The sequence below is a fragment of the Tiliqua scincoides genome, chromosome 5 (assembly GCF_035046505.1).
Source record: "Tiliqua scincoides isolate rTilSci1 chromosome 5, rTilSci1.hap2, whole genome shotgun sequence".
In the NCBI taxonomy this organism is placed as follows: Eukaryota; Metazoa; Chordata; class Lepidosauria; order Squamata; family Scincidae; genus Tiliqua; species Tiliqua scincoides.
The window spans coordinates 112,837,956-112,858,382 of record NC_089825.1 but is presented as its reverse complement, the minus strand read 5'-3'; the positions used below and the strand labels follow the sequence as shown (position 1 = coordinate 112,858,382).

General features: G+C 48.0%; 1 protein-coding gene across 1 annotated transcript; it reads left to right on the top strand.

Annotated features, from left to right (window-relative positions):
- Positions 1 to 14,908, top strand: LOC136653191 (von Willebrand factor A domain-containing protein 5A-like). Its single transcript, XM_066630101.1, has 17 exons — positions 1 to 62; positions 145 to 347; positions 1,587 to 1,809; positions 2,459 to 2,622; positions 4,828 to 4,942; positions 5,803 to 5,975; positions 6,211 to 6,299; positions 6,821 to 6,965; positions 7,229 to 7,308; positions 7,403 to 7,517; positions 8,186 to 8,350; positions 8,560 to 8,663; positions 9,692 to 9,900; positions 10,474 to 10,518; positions 11,563 to 11,723; positions 12,234 to 12,357; positions 14,829 to 14,908. Exons 1-17 carry the CDS (start codon positions 23 to 25, stop codon positions 14,906 to 14,908), a joined length of 2,235 nt encoding a protein of 744 aa, XP_066486198.1. The 5' UTR covers positions 1 to 22.
- The last annotated feature ends 5,519 nt before the right edge of the window (positions 14,909 to 20,427 follow it).

Here is a 20,427-nt window from a genome sequence, read left to right as displayed (position 1 = left end):
TCCCCGGAGGTTATCATCAGCCATGCCTGAATGTGGCCTTATTACATGCTCCCAAAAGCCAGGTAAGTGATCTGCTTGTGGTTTCCTGACATGCCAGGCCTAACATTCAGCTAACCTCCACTCTTCATTGCTACCTTGCCCCAGTGCCTTTGCGAGGCATCTCTGTGGATGTGGTGGTTCGAGGCTTCGTGGCTGACGTGGTCTCTGAGCTTTGCTACCAGAATGAGGAGAAGTCCCCAGTGGAGGCTGTGTTTGTTTTCCCTCTGGATGACGAGGCTGCCGTGTACGCCTTTGAGTGCCTGATTGGTGGGACACGGATTGAGGCCCGGATCCTAGAGAAGAAGAAGGTGGGTTCTTCATTACACTGCAGAGAAAGAACTTACTTGAGAACCCCACCATTCTGGTCTGTGATGCTTGACATTGAAGCATTGCTGGGGAGGGTATGGCTTTGTGATTCTGGCAAGGGCCAACCAGTCTGCGTGGCCAACTTATCTTGAAAACAGGAAGAACATGTTTCTCCTACCTTTTGTTCAGTGCAGATGTTTGCACACCTACCCAAAAAAAGTGTGACTAAGGAGTCAGTCCAGATTCACTGGAACAACATAAGTGCGCCTGTGAAGGAGTTCAGCATGTGCCAAAATCACTGAGCTGAACTTGATAGGACTTAAAATGTGTGATTGACAGTTGTGTGAATACTACCAGTGTTAATTTACTTTCGGCCCATTCCTGGCAGTACCTTGTGATCCATCATCTCGTCCTGCAAGCCATTGGTACAGCAGCTGCTCCATAGAGCTACTGCCAGCACAAAGGCTTGGAGGCTGTGTGCAGGTGCCAGCAGATTGTGGACAGCATTCCCAGTAAGGGGCCCATGCATGGACTTCTCCTACAGCTTCACAGTGTTGCAACACTGCCTGTGGACATTTGCCAATGATGTTGTTGCCGAACTGCTGAACTCCATGCTGTGTGGAGTGTGTCAGGGAGGTGTGCAGCCCACACCTTGTTAGGAACAATGCTCACAGAACTACCACCAACCCAGGGAAGATGGGAGCAGGATCTTTTGGACTGGGATTTGCAGGGCAAATCAGGCTGGGGGCATGTCTGAAGTAGATCTTGCCAGCAGCAGCAGTGTCCATGAGATCCTATGTTCTCAGCCTGGGCCCAACACAGTTCAATTGGACCTACCGTGTTTATGTCAGCAAAATAGCTAGCGTAGCCCAGTGGGGACCAGGGAGCAGTGGAGGAGGTAAGTAAATATGTCTCTACTTACCTATGTGCTGCTGACTAGGCCTCCGCTTGCCAGCTGAGGGTAGGATTGGGCTGTTCTGTTATAGAGCCGCATCTTTCATAAAGCAATGCTTATCACCAGCATGTGCAGTATATATAGGTTCAACAGAATACATGCTATCGACAGTAAAAAATAAACACCTGTATATGTTGCATATGTATGCTCTTGGATAACAGTGTTATCTAACCATTTTTGTTCTAAAATTCTCAAGGGAACTGGTATTGCAACCTTTCTTGGGATCTTCTCTCCTTGCCCTCTTCGCTCCTCCTTTTCCTTTTTCTTCTCCCCCACCCCAATGCAGGCAGAGCAGGAATATGAGGATGCCATAGTTGAAGTCCACCAGGCTTTCCTGCTTGAAAGGCAAATGAGTGACATTTTCAGCTGCAGCCTGGGCAACCTTCCTCCCGGTGGGGAGGCCACCCTGAAGCTGCGCTACGTTCAGGCATTGGCTCCAGAGGCTGACGGAGCCGTCCGCTTTGTCCTGCCCGCTGTGCTGAATCCCCGCTATGATCCCCAGGGTAAGAGTCAGCCTTGTGACACCAGAAAATGAAGCTCCTTCACTGCCACCCATTCCTCTCTATGCTGTCTGACGCAATATGAAGCAGCTTCCCACATCCCTCTACAGCCCTAGAAGGAAAGGCACAGGTTGGGATGGGAACGTTCTTCCAGGCACGCTAGTTTTTCATTCCTGTCCTGTGGTGTGATCAGTGAGGTGGCAGAGTGGATTCCCTTGCAGCTGAGCGACTGCATGCGTGAGACTCCATGGTGTTCAAAAAGGAAAGAAAGTAGCAGTTTGGGCTAGTGGGGCCTTTGTCCCAGGTGAGCCTGCTTTTTATGTACAAGATTTTGTTTTAAGGGTGGGAGTCTTTAAAAATGGCAGCCCTCTGTGTTACTTGAAGTGCTACAGTCTGCTCTTCCTCCGCTGGATCTGACCACTCCATCCTGCTCCCTGTTAGACCAAACCTCAGGATAGTTCCCACCACCACTCCCATACTAGGTGGTCCTGCCTCATGGTGTCTCCACCTGCCACATCCGCTCTGCTTGGGTGTTTCTACTGACTGTTGTTCATTGCCAGTAGACGCTGGAGGGAGGGTGGTTTTTACAAGAGGATTTTGCTTGTTCTGTTCTACAGTCACAGGCTTGACTATGATTTTCACTTAATAGATTCGGCAGGCAGAGGTATCACCAAACTCATACCACGATGGTCCAAGGGGCAGCTTCCCTACTCACTCAGTCTCAGGGCCACACTGGAGTCCCCATATGCCATCAACCGTGTGGAATCCAAGTGCACCCTTACGCCCCTAAACTATGTGGCACAAGACCGTACCAATGCCCAGGTAAGGGGATTGATGCACCAAGCAGAGGGGTTTGGTGTTTGGTTCTGAAAATAGGTGAATTTGCTCTACTAGGAGATCAACATACATTGCCCCCAGATGAATGCTGTAAACCAGTTTTACTTAGCCCAGGGACAGAGCACAAGCATTACAACACCACAGGAAAGAGGGGATCAGGAAAGGAGAAGAACATCCATTCATTTTGATTCAGAGCAAAAACACAGGTATAAAGGATGGGAGCCAAGGAGGCTTTTCACAGCTTCAGGTTCAGACCATGGACCAGGGGTGTCAAGAAGGTTGGATACAGCCCATGGAAGCTATATATCCAGCCACCATGATGATTGGGTGGGTTTTTGGCCATGGCTAACTGTTGCAGTTATGCTGGCCGTTCACAGTCAATGGTTGCTGTTCTCACCTGGTCCCATCCCCATGTGAGACCTGGGCTTGGTGGAAGCATCTGATTGGCTCTTTAGGTCTCTGGAAGCACCTGATTGGTGCTCAAGAGATGGCAGACTTCCAGATGGCAGCAGCCTAGATAGCTGACAGTGTAGCTGAAGAGACCGCTTGCAGTAAAAGAACAATTTGCACAGATAATGTTTTAGGCCTCTTTTCAGTCTTAGTAATAAACTTGCTCCTTTTGTCCAACTTTTAAAGTTCAGAGTTTACAATTGTAGGTCAGTCGTTACTGGGGGTCACAGGGGTACCACCCTGTCTCTCTTTACACCTTGGGCTGCAATCCCTGAGCTTGAATTTAAAAACTTGCTTGTTTTTAAAAGAAAAGAGAGAGCCAGAAGACAAAAAGGGGAGCTGTTTTGAGATCCTCACTGGCGAAGGAATGTGTCCACTGCATGAATAGAGAAATATGTTTTCAGTCTAGTCCCAGACTCACACAAACAGTAGGGATGGTGGTTTGCCTTTAACCAGACAAGTTCAGTGCTTCTGCATGAAAAAGAATTACATGTGGGACCTTGGTATTCACTGATTTGACTTACCACTGATACCGAAGTTCACCTTTAAATGCCTTGTGACAAGGCAAAAAAGCACCCAGATCCCATTTCCTACCTTCACACTGTTAAATAATTATAGTTTTATTCCCTTGTATTTCATTATTCACACCATCTAATGGCGTGATCCAATCCAAGGAACCTGGTAGTTGGTCTTTTTCCTCTGATCTGGTATCCGCATGTTTTTTTATTTTTAATCTACTAGAGGTTCCAGAACAGAACCCCAGTAGACAAAGAGGCATGACCTGTACATGCATACCGAATATGCATGCATAGGGCACCTTTAAGCCTAGATAGGGAGGAAGAGGAGGAGCCAACGGTGTGGCTGGGGAGAATAAAAGCAGCGATGACAGGCAGTTCTGGAAAGGGAAGGCAGGAGGCTGGAGCTGCAACCCCCTACCTGAAGACCAAGGGCCTCAGGTTCTGCCTCCAGGAAGGACGACAAGGGTGTTGTGAACCCCCTCCCCCTGACTTGGTCAGAGGCTCCCCCTGCAGGGAACCCCAGGGAGGTGGACACACCCACCCAGGGAATCCCAAGAGACCAACCAACCGACCCTCGGCACCCTGCTGGGTGACCCCCAGAAACCCCCTTCACGGGGCACCCCTCACAGAGGGAATTCCTTTTGAACTGAGCAGCAGTCAGTCTTGTTGCCTTCTTCATACACCCTAAAATGAAGAGCTCCAGTAAATATCCTACCATCTTATTTCCTGTCTGAGTGAACAAATAAGCAAGATGACCACGAACCAAACTTTGCACACTATAGAAAAAGTGAAGCCTGCAAACGGATGGTGGTGCAGATCCAAAATGAAAGCAATGAAGGAGAAAACAGTCTCTCAGGCCAGCATATTCTATTCCATATGAATACAAAACCACACAGCTAAGATTTCTGAATCCTATGCCTGGACCAGAGTTTCTCATATGACTGGAGAAGATTGGGAGGCAGATGTGATATTGACTTATCAGTCTGGCAGACTGGGCAGAAGTGAAGGAACCTGAACAGTGAGTCATGCAGTGACATCTGCTTCTTTCCCTGGTCACTTTGGGAATCCTTTTATTCTTTAATTCATTTATTTATCAGGGGCTTTACATATTTCCTAGAGGTGCTTGTAATTTAGGAATTGATGCTCCTGACCCTGAGGCATTCTGAAATCTTGTCCATCCCTCAACTTTTCTTCTCCTGTCTGTTCTCTTCTTCTTCTGAAGATCTCCTTGGCTGAAGGATACAAATTCGATCGAGATGTGGAGCTGCTGATTTATTACGAGGAAATTCACAAGCCCAGTGCTCTGCTGGAGACAGGGAAGACAGGGGCTGCCTCAGGTGAGCAATGCTGTGGTGCAAGAAGGAAGTGGAAGCTGGAATGTAAGAGGTGTTAGGAGGCCAACTTGTACTAGAATGAGGTCCTAGGTGCAGTACTTGGTGCCTAGGCAGGGATGACTGAAGGTAATCCATTGCTCAACCCAAAGTCCTCAGCAATAAAGCCGACAGCCCACTGATGTACTCTACAGTGCCTTCAAGAAAGTGCCTGTCTCCTTGCATTACTTCTCTCTTGCATATTCCCTTTAAAGAGGTCAGGAAGTGTGGAGCATGCTTGGGGTGTGCTTGCCATGTCCTGCACTCCCTTCTTTGTTTAAAGCAGAGGTGTCAAAGCCATTGGCCGAATAGCATTCATGGTGCCTGCTGAGGACTGTAGTGACATCATTAAGCAGGAAGCTACATCATTAAGCAGATAATGGCCAGAAATAAACACTTGGTTCTCGCATAGAAACTCCTTAGCTGCCAATGACAGAAGAGAACATGTGCAAATCTTGTTCCTAACTTCAAGGTATGCGAGAGCCTAATTATGACACTGGGGGAGCCCAATTATAACAGGAGTGGAAAAAGGCTTCAGGGGAGGGAGCGCATTTGTCCTACAGACCTTATGTTTGACATCCCTGGTTTAAAGGGACCACATAAGGAGAAAGTGGGCTAGATTGCTGTCTTTCGATCTGTTATGGAAAGCAGATTGAAGTGTCCATGTGGCAGCCCACTTGGTGTGAAAGGAACCCCAAATCCATTTGCTGCTCCCCGTAACCCACCGTAAAAGAAAGTTTCATTATTTGTGTCATTCATGATCCAGTTGTGTACAAATCTGGGTGTGGAACTGACTACTGAATGTCCTTTCTCTGTGCAAAAAACAGGCTCTCTGATGGGGGATCCAGCACTTCTGCTTACACTGTACCCCAGCCTCCCTCCATCAAAACCTGCCCTGAACGCCACTGGGGAATTCATCTTCCTTCTGGATTGCTCTGGCAGCATGAGTTGGAACATTGGGGATGACCCAAACTTGCCTACACGCATTCAGAGTGCGAAGGTGCGATGCCAATTGACACATGTGGTAACACGTGTAGTGTGATTGAAAAGGATGATCCGGAGGCTGCTGTAAAAACGTGGGTGGGATATTAGGAGAGGAAGGAGTCAGGGAGTGTAGCATGGAAGGGTAGTAGCAGATGGGTCCTTAGACTGGGGTCTGCTGCATTGAGTCTGAAAAGAAAAGCCCAGATGTCCAGGGTGATTCTCTAGTTTTTGTCCTCCCCTCCCCACTTCAGGAGACCCTCATTCTTCTACTGAAGAGTCTTCCTCTGGGGTGTCACTTCAACATCTATGGCTTTGGATCACACTACGAGTCTTTCTACCCGTGAGTGTCAAAATACCCTGCCTTTCGCCAACCACTGTCAATTTCCGGTTTTCCATGTTCCTGCCTATTGCGAATTTGCATTAATGGAAAAGGAGAAAAGGGATTTTGCTCATCTTTGACATTTGGGGTCCAAGGATAGGAGAGAGCCGAAAGAAAAGCAAAACCACACTGAGAGAGGGGCTTGGGACAACCCCCTCCTGTTTCTCTTGGCCCCAAACCCCTTCCTTATATATGGCCTATCAGGGGCTACTCAGATCTCCTGTCCTTGCTGCTTCCAGGAACCTTCCTGTTCCCCACTTATGCCAACTCTGCCCTGTACAGTGCCTAGTTCCTCATCGGCTTGATAGGAGGAGCTTGAATCTGAATGCATAAAGGGACATTTATGTGCAGAATATCAATGATGGAGAATATACAGGGAGTCTGTTGGGATATGGTTACTGCTAGGAACTGCTGATCAGAAACAAGACTGAGCCTTTGCAGATTGGATCCACTGTTCCTTTACTCTTTTATATGCTCTGCAGGAAGAGCGTAGAATACACCCAGCAGACGATGTCAGAATCCCTCCAGCGGGTGAAGGAACTGGATGCTGATTTTGGGGGCACAGAGATTCTGCAGCCACTCCAGGCCATTTATAGACAGCCATTCCAGGAAGGACATCCTCGTCAGGTAGGAGAAACTCTGTTGGGAGGTCATTTCCTTTCTGTTATAAGTCAAAACAAGACCAAAAACATGAAAAAAGAGAACAGGAGAATCGTGATTGTACCTGGCCTGGGGTGTTTGTGATTTGAGGCCCGTACTGGGGCATGCGAAAGCAGAGGGAGGCTGCAGCATGCTTAGGCTCTGAGAAATGGAGGCTCCCAGCTCTGATCCTGTCTCTATCTGTCCTTCCATAGGAGAAGCTATGATCCTGTCTCTATCTGTCCTTCCAGCTCCTGGTGTTCACAGATGGAGAGGTGGGGAACACAGATCAGGTCATCTCAGAAGTTAGACGTCACAGCAGCTCCCACAGGTAGGAACTGAGAAAATCTCACACACACCCCGTTCTCCATACTGTGTTGTGGTCCAGCTTCTCTGACCATGTCTCCTCCCCCCCCCCCGCACAGGTGCTTCTCTTTTGGCATTGGAGAAGGGGCTTCTACAGCCCTCATTAAAGGCATTGCCCGAGCAGCTGGGGGCAGTGCAGAATTCATCACGGGCAAGGAGCGCATGCAGGCCAAGGTGAGGATGCTCGAGAGCTCTGCCACCCTCTCTCTGAAAGTCAGCTAGGCTTCGTTTCTCTCCACTCAGCTATAGTTTGTTTACTGAAATCTCCAACATGTGTGTGTTCATGGGCCCTTGTGATCCCAGCCCCTTCTACCAGAGAACTTAGCTGCAGATTTTGGGGGTGAAGAAGAAACCTGAGTAAGGAGCTCTTTCTCTTTGCAGCTTCTTTGACAGCACTGAGGATGACCTTCTTGAGCGTCCTTTGTCTGAACCCTCACCCTCCTGTGGTGTCCCAAGACAACCTTTTAAAAGCTTTGTGCAACGAGTAGTACCCAAAGTTTTACCTCTAGATTTTCCAAAGGAGGCATTTTAAAATATTTTGGTGAGGGGGGAAAAATCCCACCCATCTGGTTTCTGTCCAGAAAGAATGCTTTCTGAACATTAGCACAATATCCCGTGCATGCCAGCTGTGCGACACATTTCTGTCTCTGGCCCTGTACATAGACTGCATGTGTACTAAACTTAAAGGTTATCTTATTCAGCCACTTCTCAGGCTTCAGCAGGGACTGCTCACATCATTTCAGGCATATTTTTGCAGCCATCAGGGCGAGACACTTTCCTTTTTGTTGCCCAGGAGCCCTTCTCCCTACCCCTCCGTTCACATGATAATTGTCTTTCCTCAGGTACTGCAGTCTTTGAAGAGAGCCCTGCAGCCAGCCGTGACAGGGATTTCTCTGCACTGGGACTTGCCTTCTGGACTGGAGGCCAAGGTTGTGGGATCAGGCCCTCGGGTGATCTTTGAGGGTCAGCGTTGCCTCATCTATGCCCAGATATGTGGGCAGCATCAGGCAAGTAACTCTTGCTAAAGCTTTAAGCAGTGAGCAGCCCTCCCCACCCACCCCTAATTCTGAATTCTATCAGGTGAAGAAGTTCTACTCTTGTGCTTTCTGTTCACTAGAGCCAATGCTGTCCAAAGGCAGCCCTCCAATATGATGTCTTTCCATCTCTGTTTCCCTCCAACCCATCCATACTGTGACACTCTTCTGTTCTCCCGCAGTCATCAGGAGTCACAGAAGGGTCTGTTGAGCTTCAGTACACCTTCCAAGACCAGACTATCAAGGAGACTATGAAGTTCCCACTCCAAGCTCAGGAGACTGGCAGGTAGGGCACTCTAGACTCTCCTCTCAGTCCAATGCCCAGGTACCTTAGCTAGAGATATGACACTCTGGAAACTTTGGCTGCACCAGCAGGGGCCAAATGTGCAAAGCTGCACTCACTGTTCTGTGTTTCCTGTCTCTCCTGAAGGTCTAATTTGCCCTGCAATCTGCATCTGAGGATGCAATTCACAGTTCATACACTGAGTAGCTGCATCTCATCTCACCATTTTTCAGATAGGAAACCCTTGCAGGGCCCTCACTGCATGTGAGTGATTTCCTAACCAACTTTCCAGCACTGGCATAGCTGTGCCAGTGGGGCATGTGCTGCATCCTGCAGGTGGGGGGCAGTCATGGAGGACTCCTCAAGGTAAGGGAATGTTTGTTCTCTTACCTCAGAGCTGCACTGCCCTTACCTCTGTGCTAGAAAGTTGGTTAGGATTGTGCCCTTTGTCTCATTTGTCCATTTGGTGCTTTGAGACATTTTCAGGCTTAGCTTTGCAAGCAATGATAATCCACTTTGGAACAGGCTTATTAGAAAAGTCGGTATTAAAATGTATAGCTATTCTAAACAATTAACCAAAGGCTTTTATTCAGCAGCATCAGTTTCCAGTGAATTGCAAAGGTTGCAGCACAGGTTTACCACCTAAAACCAATATTTTGTGTACAAAGGCTGGGGTTCCAGGTGAATTGGATGGTGAGAAGGTTTCTGTCTGAAGAGCCATGGTGACTGTCTTGCTAGGGATTCCACAGCTGCACACTGGCGATATGGCCTATGTGCCAAATATTATTGTTTGCCATGAATTCCACCTCGGTACAGGGGCTTTGCACACATAGATCAGGCACAGTTAGTTCTCCTCTTCCACTGCCAGTGAAAAACATGTTTGTGCAGCATCAGCAGAGGTGAACATAACACAGAGCACCTGTGGTTTTATATAAGGATGCTAATACTGTTGAGAGCCCAAGGAAAGGCCCGTGGACTTCAGATGGATAAGCTGTCCTAAGTGTTCCCCCTCCCCATTTCTCTCTTTCTAGACTCCCAGTTCACCTCCTGGCAGCTCAGACCCTGTTGCAGGAATTGGAGGAGACTGATGAGGAGGAAAAGCAGCATTTGGCATTGGAGACCAGCCTGAGCTCGGGGGTGGTGTGTTCCCAGACAGCCTATGTGGGGGTGAACACCGAGCTCGGCAAGACCCTTCAATGCCCCCTCGTCCACCGAGACATCCTGCTTGAAGGTTCATTTGGTAGGTTGCCCCCAATCACTTTGGGCCTCTAGAACTCAGGTGAGTTCTAGATGTATAAGTTTATAGGCGAGAAATTCATCTGGGAGCAAGAGCTGGAAACGTTCTGCTAGAAAGCTTCAAGGTACACATGGTGGTGGAGCGTAGCATATGTTACGTCTGGGCTGAGAAGAGAGGAGTGTGCCAGCTGCTTTGGCATGGTAATGTCACCACACTTGCCAGTTTCGTTAACTGCATGTGTACCTTGAAACATACACACCCACCTAGTTTCTCCCCCTTGAAGCCTCATTAACTTGGAGAACTCGTGCCCTTGATCATTGGTCTGCCTAGAGGAGAGCAGGTTGCCAAGGCCGCAGGCCCCTGTCGGGAGTAGTAATAAAGTGATGTCTTTTCTATGCTCATTTTCTAGCTGACTCAGGGGACAAGAGGCTTCCCCTATATCAGCTATCAGGACCTCTCCTGTGCAGAGCTCAGTGCAGGAATGGCATGATACAAGCAAAGAAATAACAGGAAACGGTCTGGTTTGTGTGTGGTTAGCTCTCCTCATCGAAACTGTGTATTTTCCTCCTTCCCCAGGTTTCTGCAGTGCTCCCATGCCAGAGGCACGTGTTTTGAAGCGAGGTATGCATTGGGCCCCAAAGATCATGATGTGTGCTAGTTCCCCCGCTAGGCCTTGCTCTTCAGGTAACAAATGATTTCCAAATGTGTAGCAGAAACCAGAGATGTCTTGATAAGTGTGAGGTCAAGAAACTTGCTTTTAGACGTGGAGCATTTACATCTCTGGAGAAGTCCATGTTACCAGGCAGATAGTTGTAAGCCATCTTTAGAAAGATTGTCAAGGTATGCTGTAGACCAGGGGTGTCAAACTCATTTCATACAGAGGGCCAACTAGCATTCATGATGCCTGCTGAGGGCTGAAAGTGATGTCATTAGGCAGGAAGTGATATCATCAAACAGGTCATAACCAAAAATAAGCACTTTTTCTCACTTAGGAACTCATGAACTGAAAATGACAGAAAACACAAACCTTGATCATATTTCAAGACATGGGAGAGCCCAATTTTCATGTGGGCTGCCCTTTCAGCAGTGCCACCTTAGCACTACTCCGCAGCTGAGAGCCTGAGGGCCGGATAAAAAGCTTCTGTGGGCCGCATCCACCCCCCGGGCCTTATGTTTGACACCCCTGGTGTAGACAGATGAGCCTAAAATGCAATGGTGAAACAGACCACAATTTCAAAATATTATTGAAGTAAATTAATAATTTTTTTGTGTTTTTTTTTTTAAAAGCATCCAGTTGAGATATATAAAAAATTAAAAGCACATATGATTGTGGAACAGATGAGGGTGCAAAAATACAAGAATTGGCCAGGTAACCAAAATGGATTACAATGAATGGAAAACATAATGAAGCACAGAACAGCCATCAAAGAGCTGATTGGTGTAAACCAGTGGTTCCCAAACTGTGTGCCATGGCGCCTTAGAGTGCAACTGGATGTCCCAGGTTGCTCCTTCTATTGGCTCTCCTTGGTACCACCGTCTTGGATCTCATGGGATTTTAGATTTTTTTCTAGTTATCTTTATGCATTGGTGGATTCTCAATTGTCAATCAAGGCAGATGAGAACATTCCCAGGTCATTTCTGGCTTCCAATCCTGTGCCCTTCTAGGAGTACAAGAAGATCAAGAGTTCGACTCCATGGAAAAAGAAAGTCCTTTCTTAAGCCTGGTCTGCCTGCAGAATGCAGATGGCTCCTGGCCCCTTGGTACTGAATTGGCCAGCATACTAGGCCTAAGTGAGGCTGAAATCTCAAGCAAAGCACCTGCCCAGGTACATTTGGGGCAAGACCAGCATTTGGCACTTGGCTGAATGCTTGTGGCAACTCCTGTGTGTATGGTGGGACATTTTGCACTTGAATGGGTGATGGTTTGAAAATGGCAATTTTAAGAATGTGCTTTCCTGGTTTCATGGCAGGCAACTAACAATTGCTGTGCCTGAAGGGATGGCCCAGTGCAGACATAAGACAGTTTAAAGTTCACCAAAATTTCTCACCTAAATGTAAATTACAGTTTCAGAAGTACATTCACCATGGTTTTGCTCGGGAAGTGAAGTGCTGTCTATGGAGGGCACTATGGAGGGAGGGAGCAGTGATGCCTGGTTTTTGCCTTGCAAGCTGAAAGACTGTCATATTAGGGAAAGTGGCTTAACCATGGCTTGCTCAGTGCAGATGAAAGGCAAAACACTGGTTAAGAAAAGCAAACCACTTCATTCTTACATCTGCACTGGGCCATTAAGTGAGCAGGACTCCATGTCTGACTTTTCTTCCAACTTCACCACAAGGTGGTCCCCGATGCCTGGGCGACTGTGCTGGCCATCCTCTGGCTTCACTCCAACGCTGCGGAGCAGATTGATGAGTGGCAGCTCTTGGAAGCGAAAGCTCTCCGCTGGCTCCATGCAACTGCAGGTGAGAGACTGTAGGCAGCCAGGCTGTAGGCAACCCTGTTGCCCTGCCTTGAATGTCATGGATGCCAAATTCATTTATTTGCAGCTTTCCAGCAAAACGTAGTTCACAAAGCAGTTTAAAGTAAATAAATAAGAACATAAGAACATAAGAACAGCCTCACTGGATCAGGCCATAGGCCCATCTAGTCCAGCTTCCTGTATCTCACAGCGGCCCACCAAATGCCCCAGGGAGCACACCAGATAACAAGAGATCTCATCCTGGTGCTCTCCCCTACATCTGGCATTCTGACTTAACCCATTCCTAAAATCAGGAGGTTGCGCATACACATCATGGCTTGTACCCCATAATGGATTTTTCCTCCAGAAACTCGTCCAATCCCCTTTTAAAGGCGTCTAGGCTAGACGCCAGCACCACATCCTGTGGCAAGGAGTTCCACAGACTGACCACACACTGAGTAAAGAAATATTTTCTTTTGTCTGTCCTAACCCGCCCAACACTCAATTTTAGTGGATGTCCCCTGGTTCTGGTATTATGTGAGAGTGTAAAGAGCATCTCCCTATCCACTCTGTCAATCCCCTGCATAATTTTGTATGTCTCAATCATGTCCCCCCTCAGGCATCTCTTTTCTAGGCTGAAGAGGCCCAAACGCCGTAGCCTTTCCTCATAAGGAAGGTGCCCCAGCCCCGTAATCATCTTAGTCGCTCTCTTTTGCACCTTTTCCATTTCCACTATGTCTTTTTTGAGATGCGGCGACCAGAACTGGACACAATACTCCAGGTGCGGCCTTACCATCGATTTGTACAACGGCATTATAATACTAGCCGTTTTGTTCTCAATACCCTTCCTAATGATCCCAAGCATAGAATTGGCCTTCTTCACTGCCGCCGCACATTGGGTCGACACTTTCATCGACCTGTCCACCACCACCCCAAGATCTCTCTCCTGATCTGTCACAGACAGCTCAGAACCCATCAGCCTATATCTAAAGTTTTGATTTTTTGCCCCAATGTGCATGACTTTACACTTACTGACATTGAAACGCATCTGCCATTTTGCTGCCCATTCTGCCAGTCTGGAGAGATCCTTCTGGAGCTCCTCACAATCACTTCTGGTCTTCACCACTCGGAAAAGTTTGGTGTCGTCTGCAAACTTAACCACTTCACTGCTCAACCCTGTCTCCAGGTCATTTATGAAGAGGTTGAAATGCACCGGTCCCAAGACAGATCCTTGGGGCACACCGCTTTTCACCTCTCTCCATTGTGAAACTTGCCCATTGACACCCACTCTCTGCTTCCTGGCCTCCAACCAGTTCTCAATCCACGAGAGGACCTGTCCTCTAATTCCCTGACTGTGGAGTTTTTTCAGTAGCCTTTGGTGAGGGACCGTGTCAAATGCCTTCTGAAAGTCCAGATATATAATGTCCACGGGTTCTCCCACATCCACATGCCTGTTGACCTTTTCAAAGAATTCTATAAGGTTGGCGAGGCAAGACTTACCCTTACAGAAGCCATGCTGACTCTCCCTCAGCAAGGCCTGTTCGTCTGTGTTTTGAGATCCTATCTTTGATGAGGCATTCCACTATCTTACCCGGTATGGATGTTAGGCTGACCGGCCTATAGTTTCCCGGGTCCCCTCGTTCCCTTTTTAAAAATAGGCGTGACATTTGCTATCCTCCAATCTTCTGGCACCATGGCCGTTTTGAGGGACAAGTTGCATACCTTAGTCAAGAGGTCTGCAACTTCATTCTTCAATTCCTTAATAACTCTTGGGTGGATGCCATCAGGGCCCGGTGACTTATTGATCTTTAATTTATCAATGAGGTCTGAATGTTTCCTTTCTTCATGTGAAATGTTTCCCTTTCTTCATGTTTCCCTTTCTTCATGTGTTTCCCTTTCTTCATGTGACTGACATTGTTTCCCTGAAAATGAAAATGACTGAATGAATGAAAATGAAATGACTGAAAATGTTTCCCTTTCTTTTCCCTTTTCCCTTTTCCCTTTCTTCATGTGACTGACATTGTTTAAAAAAAAAAAAGTTACAAAAGAGGCACTAGCAACGGCCACTGGAAAAGTTTCCATGCTGGGGCAAAGAGGGAGAGCTGCTCTCCTCCTGTTAAATGTAGTGGGCACTTCTTTGTGTAGTTAGCAGGGGTATTTCCTCCTCCTTCCTCCTGTCAGTTTGTCTTTTCCATTTCCAAGACATGGACCATGTCCATGGGTATCTTGTCCATTTAGTTCCTGCTCTTTGGCGTCTCTACTTTGCTGAAATCATGTCTCCTTTTAAAAATCTTTTCAGAATTTTGCTCCCTGCATTGAAGCAGACACCCTTAGCACTTACCACTCCCTGCACTTACCATGAGAAGTTGTGCTGTTGTCCTCATTGACAAAGGACCTGCTGAGCTCTTGTTCAGAGTCAAACATGTGGCCATTTGGGTGGTGCTGGAAGGCTGTAACTCTGTCTCTTTCTTGCAGGGCCGCAGTTGGCTGAGTGCGTGAAGGCCGGCAATACCCTGCTGGTAAGCAGTGTGAGCCTCCAGGTGTTGGGGCTCTGAGCTCCACTGTGCAACCCTCTGCCTTTAACTGGAGTTTCTGCTTCGCTTTGGCTTTGCTTGCCAAACTGGACCTGCCTGCTTCTCCACAGTTGAATCAGTACTGTTGGAATTATGTTGTCTCCCTTAAACTCTTCCAAGAATTGTGCTCCCACTTTCCTATGCTGGAGCACACACTCTTAGCACTCATTGCCTTTAATGACCATTTTGGGCTCTGAGCTCCACAGTGCAACCCTTTGCCTTGTACTGGACCTACTCACTTCTCCACAGCTCTGTTGATAATGCAGTTTGTTGATGCTTGTAGTACCTTAGGGTGAGTAGCAAGGAGTAGAAAGAAGATCATGATGATTCTTAAGCAAAAGAACTTAAAGATCTTAACACAAAGTAGTTATGCCTAAACTGTTATGAGATCCTAAATAGGCATTCTTGCTTTCAGGTGTGTGGTAGACTAAGATCTCCCATATAGTTGACCTGGAAGACCACAGGAGATTAAAGCAGGGAAAAGAGAAGAGGCCTTGCAAGACTGGAGTCAGCCAGCCCCAGTCCTAGTGTCTCCCTGGCTGCTGGCTTGTCTATATTTTTCTTTCCTCAAGGGGACTGCTGAGTCCTCCAGTGCCTGTCTTAGCAAGGGTCAACTTCCTTCCTGAGCATGCCATGTGGAGTAGAGAAGAGAGAACAGTTAAATCTTGGCCACTTTTCAGAGTGGTCCATTTTAGGGTCCAGGTGGAAAGTGTGTGGCATAGTAATGACAGTGGGCATAGTGATTAAACTTCTTATATGCAGTGGCTGGGATAGATGCCAAACATGGCATGCAATGGAATGAGCCGCTTTTGTTCCTGTACCAAAGTAGAGCCCAGTAACTGGGTCAGATTAAATGGTATGGAAATAAATGTCTGCCAGGCACTCCTTTGTTTGTTTGGGGCGGGGGGGGGGGGGAAGAGATGGAAAACTTCTGTCTTTGGATCTCCTCTTTGAGGAGCTTGCTGTTTGGTTCCTTCACTTGCTTTGTCAGCAGGGTCAGGGGTGGGACCTCCTGACAAGTCCTCTTTCAAGATGCACACTTGGAATGCATGAACTTTTTTCTTTTTTTTGACTTGGGATAGGATGAGACTCTGCACTGGCTCATTCAGAGGGTAGTCTTTTAAGTGGGCCTGTAGCCAACACTCCCTACATCTGAAGCATACTTTCTATCTATACTGCTCTAGGTTGTTGTGGCTTTTTTTACAGGTGGGACCTTGGTATCCACTGACTTGGTATCAACTGAATAATCACTCTGCTGTAGCACCTGTGAGTGTTCAGAGTGCTTTATGTACACAACCTTCCTGTAAGACTTACAGTAACCCTGTGAGGCAAATTTATTTTCATATTGCCAAAGGGGCGGCTGAGAAGGAGTGACTTGTCTAAAGTCACCTTGAGAGGAGGGGAGGTTCCAGGGGAAGACAGAGGGTAGCTCTCTTCCCATTTAATACAACAGTATAAGTGTTTCATGGGGGGGGGGGCTAAAAGGAACAAAGAATGGACCACAAACTCACAATTGGTTTTTTTCTTTCTTTCAAAGTGGGGCCATACCAATTAGTTAAATACTGGAGTAAAGTCAGAGTAAGGCACTGGTTACACTGTGGACCCAGAAGACCCACATTCAAACCCCCTACTCAGCCATACCACTTACTGTGGACCAGTCTCTCTCACACAAGTTTATTGTGCAGGTCAAAAAAAGGGGAAGAGGATGTCAGGGTTAGAACATAACCCAGGTTAAATTTGCAGGCCTGAATAAGGTAGGGCCTAATGTTTGTGAAGTGCTGAGTCGCCAGGACTCAGGTGTAAAGTGAGCTAGCTGATAAGACATGCATCATGAGACAGGCTGTGGCAGGAGGAGGAAACACCACCCATCCTGATTCGTGCACACAGCTTTATAAGAGACTGTGACAGCCTTCATGTGTGGGTCATTGGTGTGTTGTATATTTTGTGTATATGTGTTGTCTCTGCTTTGTTTTGCTATGCTGCGGCTATTGTAAATTTGTAAATACAGACTGAAATGCTGATGGATTTCCCCGTGTCTGTGTACTCTCTACATTGTGGGCTGTGTCCTTGAAGCTGCATTCCGCTGGACAACCAGATAAGGTGCTACTCCCTCCTCGACAGAGGAGCAATGTGTGGCACTCTGAGCTTTGTGGAGGAAGGGTGGGGGACTGCTCACTCAGGAGACACTTCCCCATGGACCATCAGAGGTGGTGGTGAACGGACCACCTGCAGCCACAGCCAACAATAAAATCTCTATAAATAAATCTCTAACAAATAATCTCTAATAATTATTACACGTTTATTTGTATTTTTTGTATGCAGAGGGGTGGGGAAGTTATGGGGGCTACAGTAATTCCAATTTTTGCCTCAATGGTCTGTGGGCTTCTAAAGGGTGGGAGCCTCTGGTCTAGTTAATACTTTGAAAGTTGGGTGAATGTATATGAGAGCATAATGAATTCGGGAACTTAGGGCCCAATCCTATCCAATTTTCTAGTGCCGGTGCTACTTCCTGTGTTGGGGAGGCAGTTGTATCTGAATGAACACACACACACACGATTCTTTGGATTTTGGAGAGGCAATCAAACAGGCGACAGGAGAATTCAAAGGACTTCTTACGTTTACTCCCGTTTGCAAACGGGACCCTCCACAAACACACACACGTGGAGAGACCCCAGAGGATTACAATGATCCAGGTTTTATAGGGTAGTCTAGGTAGGGGAGGGGGGACAAAAGTACACAAAGAGAGCAAAACACATCACAAACATTTGGCTTTGTTATCAGAGCAACATCTTGATCCTCAGGATGTTCAGGAGGGCAATTCGATATGCATAGGCAATTTGTTCACAGAGATATCCATTACAAAGGATCTGGTACTCTATGCATCCCTTTTATTTGTTTATGGCTCTTATTTATGACTTTCTGTTTACCCTTGTGAACGTATACCACAGTTAGCCTGTTCTCTAAGAGGGATTTTAGATGCTGGCTTTTGGTCAGAGAAGAGCCTTATGGGTGAACTGGGCATCTTGGGATATTTCCATATTGTGAGCTGGGCATATTGGTATCACAGTCACAGAAGCCTCCTCAAAGTATGGGAACATTTGTTTCCTTACCTCAGGGCTGCACTGTGGCCGCACTGGTGCAGGAAAGTTGGATAAGATTGGACCCTTATTTGTTTCTGCCTCTTGCTGTAAATTAATAACACATCTTTTGATTGATATTGCTGACTCCTAACCTGATATTACAGACTCTCCTAGCCAGAGAATAAAACCTCTCAACAGAGGGGGACCCCAAAGGAGTCTGAACAAACACCAGGATGCAATCATAATAAGCAAAACTGCCAAGGGCAGGGGTGCTGGCAGCAGTGGGCACACATGCCCTCTGTCTCCCCTGGCTCTAGTCAGCCGTGGGCTGCTCTCCCACATCATGCTTTTAAATCTCCAGAAGGTTCTATGTCTGTCATCCAGCAGAATGTGATGAGTCATCTTTGGAATGAGTGCCAAGCTCTGCTTTCAGCTAATGAACCAGGATGATGGGGCGGGTGAGTGGGGGTGGTACGAAACAGTAAATCTTTGGCAACCCATGTCTAGGCATCCAATTTTGGGGAAAGTGACCAGAGCAAGTGCACAACGAAAGAGACCATCTGCTTTTTCTAACCTCGTCAATTTTTGCCACCACCTTCCCCTCCCCTCCAATCTTGTTTATTACTTGCAGGTTCTTTCCCACCCTTTTGACATTTGACAGCATTTTAATAAACTTCTTGCACTTTTGACTATGTTACCCACTGCATTCCACAATTGGCTGGTTTTAAGGAGACCCTCTTGGATCACTGACAAGGAGGATTATTTCTGTTTGGGTCTCTAGCATTTGGTGATGACAATTACAGTGTCACTACAGGAGGTGGGGGGGTGTGGGCCACACTGGGTGACATGTATGGGGGGGGTAATAGTGTTTAAATTAACCCCATGAAATTCATATACATGAGTGATTTTAGCTTTTATTTGGTCATGTCCCATATTCCTCTGGGATGTCCTACATTTTGGGATGCCTGGACCTCGCTTGAGGTTATGACATATGGTCACCCTGGTCATATCCTACTTTCTTCTGGGATGTCCTACATTTTGGGGTGTCTTGTCCACTTTTGCAGTTAGGACATCTGGGCACCCTGCCCAGTCAAAAGGGGAGAGGAAGGCAAGGAAAGGGTTACAGGGTGCTAAGGCATCTTGCCCTCCCTCTCCCCTTGCACCCCTTCAGTAACAGGCTAAGAGCACAATCCTAGGCATGTCTAACATAAGAACATAAGAACAGCCCCACTGGATCAGGCCACAGGCCCATCTAGTCCAGCTTCCTGTATCTCACAGCGGCCCACCAAATGCCCCAGGGAGCACACCAGATAACAAGAGACCTCATCCTGGTGCCTTCCCTTGCATCTGGCCTTCTGACATAGCCCATTTCTAAAATCAGGAGGTTGCGCATACACATCATGGCTTGTACCCCGTAATGGATTTTTCCTCCAGAAACGTGTCCAATTCCATTTTAAAGGCGCCCAGGTCAGATGCCATCACCACATCCTGTGGCAAGGAGTTCCACAGACCAACCACTCAGAAGTAAGTCCCATTCTAGTTAATGGGGCTTACTCCCAGGTAACTGCGGCTAGGATCGCAGCTTATGACCGCCTCCTCCAGCCCCCGCAAAGGTCGCAGAGCACAATCCTATGCTTGCCTACTCAGAAGTAAGTCCCATTGTCTTCAGCGGAGCCTACTCTCAGGAAAGGGTGGACGGGATGGCAGCCTCGCTCATCTCATCCCCACGTTCTGGGTCTGTGGCGGCTGCTTGCCCGACAGAAAGGAGCGCTAGGCTTCGCGCTCCTCAGGCGGGGGCGATGCGGCGGGAGGCCAAGGCACGTCTGGTCTGGTCTGCTCTCCCGCGACGCCATTGGTCCTCCGCCAGCGCTGCCCGTCGGGGCGATGCGGCATTGGCTGGCGCTCCCTGGCTGGAGGCGGGGGAGGGGCTGCCCCGGGAGTGTCCCTCTGGGGCTCAGCGTCCCCCAAGGCACAGCTGCATCTTGCAGCATCTCCCAGGAAGGCTCCTTGCACTCCCCTCCTCCTCCACTTGATGCTGTGGATCGGCTAGATTTCCCCCCCCCATCCAGCACACTCAGCTCCTGCTCCCTGCGCAGAAGGCCCCCTAACCCAGGGGTCCTGGTGGTTTTCCTCTGCCCTCCCCAGGGCTTTGGATTCTGACTGCTTCGACGGGATCAGGAGTGAACCTAGCCCTGCACAGTGTCCTGCAGGCACTACAGGTACGTCGCCCCACCCTCTGGTCCCCACTCTGAACATTCTCTGCCCTTTTCTTCCTAGGAGGACCAGAGCTGAAGTTCTGCGCTGTACAGCCTGAGCTGGAGAAGAGGAGCGCCCAGCATCCCTTTGCAAGACATGCATCCTGCCTCCCGGGCAGCACCTGTTCTTGATAGCTCTGGACCGCTTCACACGTTCTCAGTGCAC

Bases quoted from the DNA above. Each gene is read 5' to 3' on its own strand.
- LOC136653191 (XM_066630101.1), top strand. From the start codon at position 23: ATGCCTGAATGTGGCCTTATTACATGCTCCCAAAAGCCAG. The intron at 5,976-6,210 runs GTGCGATGCCAA...TCCCCACTTCAG, and splicing joins CACGCATTCAGAGTGCGAAG to GAGACCCTCATTCTTCTACT. The intron at 6,300-6,820 runs GTGAGTGTCAAA...TATGCTCTGCAG, and splicing joins CACTACGAGTCTTTCTACCC to GAAGAGCGTAGAATACACCC.